Source organism: Neltuma alba, unplaced genomic scaffold (assembly GCF_004799145.2).
Source record: "Neltuma alba isolate B1F8T4 unplaced genomic scaffold, ASM479914v2 tig00004863_pilon, whole genome shotgun sequence".
NCBI classification, from domain to species: Eukaryota; Viridiplantae; Streptophyta; class Magnoliopsida; order Fabales; family Fabaceae; genus Neltuma; species Neltuma alba.
The window spans coordinates 1-7,285 of NW_021633886.1; the positions used below are offsets into that span (position 1 = coordinate 1).

Genomic DNA, 7,285 nt, shown 5'->3' on the forward strand with positions numbered 1-7,285 from the left:
TGGGTTCAAGTTCATAGAATCTAATAAGAAGCCTACGATTAGAAAGTCAGTTGAATTAACAAAAAAAAGAAGCAGAAGATATTAGAGCACTGAATCCCTGCAACAAGGTTTCAGTGAGTCAAGATAATAAGCCAGAACTTGGTAAGCAGGAAACATACAGTTTAGCGAGAAGATCAACAAGCTGGGGTTTGGCCAGCGGGTCAAGGAGAAGGCGAAGCTCTTCCTTTGAAGAAGCATCGCCGTTGCCGGCCTCTTCTAGCTTTCTCTTCTTGAAATCATCCATCTTCGGTTCCTGCTCTCCGGCTTCGCTCCTCCTATCTTCAGCAATCAGAGGGTAGCGAATTCGTGTACGCACCGGCACCGCATTAGGGCTTGCCTTTTATGGGCCCAACCCGGCTTCTAAAGCCCAACGCTTTCCAGCGGATCTTGCCTTATCTTATTTTTTTAAAATAATCTTTATATCACATTTTAATAGGAGTATTATTAGAAAACAGCGATCTTTTAAGTGTTTTGCTTTAGGAATTCGGATGTTGCGATTGAACGGTTGTTTCACTGAGAAATTAAACGCCTTTAGCCAAAAAATAACAATGATGTATAATAAAATTTAAATAAAAGTAAATAAAATTTTGATAAAATGGTATTCATGTTTCTACTGAAAAATATAAGATTTCAAATTTTACAATATTTAATCATGTTATGCAGATATTAATATGATTTAATTCAGTCAAATAGTCTCATTATTTTCCGCAACTTTTATAATATTTAACCAGCATCATGCAGGTATTGCCGGAATCTGTCACAACAAAGAGAGAATCGTGCCCTTTACTGCTTTCTCAAAACACAAGAGCTTGGGGTCGTCATCACTCATGAGCGAGGCCCCCGTCCCACCGGACAACTGATCAACATTCTTATCATGCCTTTGAAGTATTTGTAAAAATGTCTAGGAAAACCTGCAGTCATCAATTGACTCCAATTTTGAGAGGGTCAAATGAACCTTTCAGAATTTCAAGTGGATGATTGCTATGAATAAAAAAAAACAGAAGCTGGGAAATGACTGGTCGAAAATTAGAGATACACCGTGTTTCTTAAATAGAACGAAACGCAGAGAAATCAAGACAGTAGCACTGTACTGTAATGACGCAAGATCTCTTCATCTCAAATTCTCATTCACGATTTTCTTACTTCCTTCCTTCATTTATGTTTTCGGGTCAATGAAACAAGGATTCACATTGCTTCTGGTTTCAAAAGGGTATAGTATGGAAGCACACCGGTCTCATGCACTAATCTTTAAGTACCATAACAAAATTGTAAGGTGTGGGCTCTCTGTTCTGTTGCTTGAGATGAGTAAGCTTTGTTGGAAGACTAGAATTGCTTGTCCCGAGAGAGCTAACTTATCTTGGAAGGAAAGAAAGAATTCCCAGACCCTTCAAAAGTTGATAATTCAACACCTCTATGATTATTTGATGTATCGTTATTATCATTGGCTGTGCTGCTCAAATTCTGAGTATTCAAGAGGCTATCACTCGTCTTTTGCTGCTGATCAAACATCTTCTTCAGCTGCCTCCCCTGTTCCTCAATTCTCAACTGCAACTTCCTCTGAATCTGAGTTCGCCAATCCAAATTTGAAATGAGAAAAAAGAATTATTGGAATCACAATCATGAAAGCTGCTCTAGAGCATAAAATGAAAATCAGCAGTGAAAAGAATAACAGCATTGATAGATAGATGTACCTCTAGCTGTTCATGAAGGCGCCTTTGAACATCCAACTGCAGGTGAAGCGCCTCTCTCAACTGCAACCCACTGCAAATGAAGAACAGAGATACTAGTAAATGGATTATGCAGCAACAGCACTTCGTGCTGATATGAGGACCAAGAAGCTTAATGCAATCGCTAAAATCATGAGATGGACGGCATTACGTTTTGGTGTCAAGATGAAGCACATCTTCTGCATTGGATCTTTTATCAGGCTTTCCTGCAACGGGAATCAGTTTATTGAGATCTTTTTTTGAGTGAAAGTTTATTGAGATCTTTTATGGTGATTGAGTGAGCCTCTTAATTTCAAAGAGAATAAGAAATAACATAGGCATAGCAGATTATATGGATAACTTAGGAGTAAAGAAAATGGCAACAGAACAATCAGTCATATCCGAATGAGCATTGTAGTTTTCAATCTGATCCTCAAAAAAAGTGGATCGCATCCGCATAATAGCCAAAAATTTCCAACATATTTTCATGATACAAACGACAAAATCATTTCTTATGCTATGGAATTACCCTGAGCTGAGTCTGGCATGTATTTTGCTATTCTATATTTCTGCAAGACAGATGGGACAAGAATATGCTTCGTTGATTAGTATCGTAATAGTAAAGGAACTGCCACACTCTGTGAACAAGGCACATAGGAAGAAAGGGTCACACCTGCAAATGACTCTTCACATGGAAGATGGTCAATCCATCAGATTCCATCAGCTTTAATATAGCTTTTGGCGTCGCCTCTATAATCAAGCAGACAAGGAGACAGTGAGATATAAATATCACTTTCCTTCACATCGATATTTACTGAAATTTACTTACTTTCAGCACCTCCAAGGCGATTCACACACTCAACAAACTTCTCATGAAGATCCTGGTTCCACCTAATGCGAGTTTTGCTTGAGACTGCTGTCCCATTGGAACCATGGTTGCCGGAAACAGTTGACACACTCCCTTCTGATGTAAGTGGCGGAGAAAACTTCTCTTGCTGAGAAGAGAAACTCATCTGATCAGCATGTAAATTATATGAGCCAAGACCAACCTGCTGAAAGAAGCAGTAACATGAAGGAACAACAAAACAGAAATAAACGACGAATCCGATTCGCAAAATCACTTGCCGTATGATCCTGATTTCCCTTATAAGTTGAGCTCCTCTTAACTAAGGCAGCATCGTTAATAAACAAGCTGTGTTGTTGAGTAGGATTGGTGGTGGGCACATTCCCATAAGAAACTTTATTGGATTTTTCAGGGGATCTATAGTATTGGTTATTAATCGATGGAGATTTCACCATGGCTTGCAGGGTATTGGACAATTCGACGCTGGGATCAGACTGATAAAGAGGGAACTCCAAGTCATTAAGCTTGGGAAACTGAGAGGTTAGAGATGGATTACCAATCTGGGAATCATATTGCTGAACCTGAAACCCCATGCATCGTTCTGTGGCGTAAAACGCAGAAGCTGGAGATTCAAAACGGCTCATGATGGTGGGGGCGGATTTTGCAGGGCCCTGGTTTGGTGGCTGTTGGGCTCCTCCTCCGGCGACGGCGAGTGTTTGGCTGCAACTTCCCATATTCCACGCCTGATTATATCCACGTATTCACAAAAACCATTAGCAAACTCAGAATTACAATCCCCGTTTAGTCCGTGGCTCTGCTGAACTTGAACTCTCCCTGAGAAATCAACCATGTTCTCATTCATTTACGAGCTTGTTTGGGATAGCAAAAGCTGAGGCTAGATTCTGTGCAGATTTGTATCAGAGAAAGAAAAGAAGAAGATTAGATCAGAAGAATGGCAAGGCAACAATAGGAATGTCAAATTGGAGACCCTGGCATAAAATTCTTTCGCTGTATTCCAGAAGGCTTCAGGGACAAGACTTGAATCAAGCTGTCTAGATGCTACCATACAAGGCTATAATTTAATCTTGTAATTTATAAAGGGCTGGAAAATTAATGGGGAATTATCAATTGATATTGTCAAAGTATAAAAACCAGGGAAAACAAAATAGGTTTTTGTATAACGTTGTCCTCACGTGAATTTCAAATGAAATGCAAGGGAATCAGAGAACTTTTAAAATATAGGAAAGATACATGAATCTCGAATGGAGGATGAAAATTACCAGCAGACCCGTCTGTTTCGAATTGATCGCCTTAATATTGGAGAATATTGTTATGGGTATCTATAGTGTAATAATTAAACGTTAGATAAGATGCCGGCATAAATTCCCTCAAAGAATAGATCTGCAATTATTCTTGTAACGGATTCGGACGAAATAATTTAGGAAAATTGAGAAAGGAGAACTCTAATTAGAAATTTTATTGGCAAGAAATATTTAAATTAGAGCATTAGTACTAAAATTTTCTCAAAATAACTTTAGCCACCCATGAAAGGCTGCTAATTATTGTCATTTGATTTGCACACGAGATAGCCAAAACTTTAGTCCTCAAAAAAAATGGACAAGGAAAAAAAAATTTGTAAGTCTTGCCCCATCACTGCATCTGGCAAAGTGGGAATCGGGGACAGAAATTACCAGAAAAGTGCATCTAATATTATATTCAACCTGACAAAAAGGTACAAGTAGGGAGATTCGCAGTGGCGCTCGCAGTTGAATAAACTCAATGGGGCTTCCATTAACAAAAGGTAAACAGACTGAGACAAAGGCAACGCATTCATGTGCCATTACAGAATTTTCTCTCGATATTTATGTGGCAGTGCTGTGAATTTTACGGCCTCCCTGAGAATATTTGACTTTTTACTGTGATGTGCTCTGACAAAATAAGGAATCCCCTTTGCCCACACAATAAGAAGGGACTGCTAGAGGTGCATCGTCCAGCATTCAGGTGTGTCAAATTTATTAATGTCCTGGATCATTGACGAACCGCTAAATTCTTCTTTCTTTCTTTTTTTAAAGAGAGTATTTATTAAAATATTTAGTCTGTAGTTGATCTCATATTAAAGACAAGAAATAATAGTACTAATATATGTACACTCTTGCTGGTCCAAAAAATATATTTGTGCACTCTTCTTTTTCTGTGTACACAAATTAAAGACTCCTGCGGTAATTAAGGTTGAATCAAATTATTAAAATAAAACAGTTTTTTAAACTCCTATTTAGGACATTGTTATTAAATATGAATACATATTTTAATAAAGTTTGAACATTAATTTGTTATGTTAGGAGAATTTAGCTTTTTTGGCCAGATTCAGTTTTTTTTTTTTTTTGCTAAAGCATAGGTATTCTCCTATTGGAGACAATCCTATTCAAGGTACTGTCGGGTACTAAATGTGAGCACCTCTCCCAGTGGAGATTCGAACCTTGTTTCACTACGTTGTGGGAGATTAGCTCTTTCTGTTAGACCCAAACTCCGTTGGTGATTCAGCCTTTTTGATAACAAGCAGACAGTTTATTGATTTTTTTTTTTTGGCTAAAGTATAGATATTCTTCTACCGGAGGTAATTCTATTCAAAGTACTGTCAGTGTCAGGCACTAAATGTGAATACTTTTCCCAATGAAAATTTGAATATTAATTTATCACGTTGTGAGTGATTGATTATTTCTACTAGACCTAACTCCCACTGGTAATAGGTTATTGATAATGAAGTTGTTTTCAATCCCCATGACTAATTGGGCTCCGTGGCCATTGGCTATGGGCCTCGAATCTCCATGGCTCCGTCATACGCTGGCACAGAGAATAAAACTAGTCCTGTTTTTTTAATTAAAAAAAGTGCATAATACTTTCTGCAGCTGTTGTTACATGACATTTTCAATTAATTTGCAGGAATCAATAAATAAAAGTTAATTAATTAGGCTTTTCTTCACTTATTTTTTTCCTAACGTTAAGTTAATAAAATTATTTAATTCTGCTGTTATTAATAATCTTGAGTGTGAGAAAAAAAATCGAAGAGCTGTATTTGAAAAAATTATAACTCTTACGCTATGTTTGGTACGGGGAAGTTGCTCCCCTCCCCTTGTTTGGCTGGTATAATTTTTTAGAAGGGGAGGGGAGCTCCTCCCCTCCCCTCGTCTGGTTAAGATGTTTTTTAAAGAGAGGAGGGGTTTTTCTCCCTCCCCTCCCCTTCCTTCTAGCCTCCCCTCCAAAAGTGGGGTTTTTTGGAGGGGAGATGAGAGATGATATTTTAATTCCTTATATGCCCTTTTGATTTGTTAACTTCTAATTAGTCATAAACATTTCTACATAAGAGAGTTCTTTTGAGCATCTAATAAGAGGTTATTAAGATAATTATCTCCAAAATTAGTAAGCATTTGTAAACTTTTTTTCTCTTCTTCTAATTCTAAGAGTCCGTTGGTATTTTCTTTCACCTTCAAGGTCTTTTCTCTGATTGAAATCTATCACTTGTGACTTTTTGTCTTGATATTCTATAAGTGTGTGACTGTATCTTGTAAATCAAAATTAGTGAATTGTATTATATATATATATATAGTTATATCTTAACAAAATAAAAAGTGAGAAAATTCATTTAAATTTTATGAGGCTAAAATAGTCAATTTTTTATTAGAACAAAATAAGGTATTATTAAAATTACTCCCTCCCCTCCCCTCCAATCAATCCAAATAGGAGATCATTAAAATCCCTCCCCTCCCTTCCCCCTCCCTCCCCTCCCCTTTGTAGCTACCCTCCCCTTTCCTCCCCTCCCCTTCCCTTGATTAAAATCCCTCCCCTCCCCTTCCCTCCGTCGAGCCAAACATAGCGTTAGGGTTTGTTTGGTTGAAGGGGAGGGGAGGGGAGCCCCTCCCCTCATTTGGTTAAAAATTTTGGAGGGGAGAGGAGCTAAAATGTCCCCTCCCCTCCCCTCCCCTCCCTCCCTCTCTCTCCCCATTTTGGCTCCCTTTCAAATTGGGGGTTTTTAGACCATTATGCCCTTATAGTTTTTCAATATTCCACTTCTATCCATAAAATATATTATTATAATATTTATTTCAAATAAAAAATATATTATCCTAAGTAAAAAAATAAAAAATATATACATTATTATAATTAAAAATATATTATAAAAATTATTTAAATAAAAAATTATAATATTATAAAATTAATTGTTTTTTATAAATATATTATTTATTAAATATATTTTAATGCTGGAAAAAAAGATAGCCTAAAGAGAATAAAATTTCATTTTTCTTAGAGCATATAAAATTTATTAATTTGATTATTTTAAATATATTATTATATTAATTAGAATAAAAAATTACTGTACCAATTTTTTAATACACATATAACATGATAAGACTAAATTTTTATTAAATTATATGATTTAAATTAAGATGTAAATTAATTTATATAATATATCAATAAAAAACATAAACTAATATGTAAGGGTAAAATAATAAATTGATTATTACTATCCCTCCCCTCCCCTCCTTGAACCAAACAAGAGATCATTAAATATCCTCCCCTCCCCTCCTTTTTAATCAAACCAAACAGGGTGAGGATGAAACCCCTCATCTCCTCCCTCCCCTACCCTCCCCTCTCCTCCTCTCAAACCAAACAGGCCCTTACACACGGTATCGCTGGCTAA

At 36.7% G+C, this 7,285-nt stretch overlaps 1 protein-coding gene across 1 annotated transcript; it reads right to left on the reverse strand.

Moving 5' to 3' along the window:
* Positions 1–1,187: 1,187 nt before the first annotated feature.
* Positions 1,188–3,736, reverse strand: LOC114746003 (myb family transcription factor PHL5-like). The gene is given in 8 exon segments (XM_028934180.1): positions 1,188–1,602; positions 1,731–1,800; positions 1,918–1,972; positions 2,275–2,314; positions 2,419–2,495; positions 2,575–2,758; positions 2,871–3,337; positions 3,340–3,736. Coding segments are annotated over 8 exon segments (1,221 nt in total). The 5' UTR covers positions 3,452–3,736; the 3' UTR covers positions 1,188–1,386.
* Between the last annotated feature and the right edge of the window lie 3,549 nt (positions 3,737–7,285).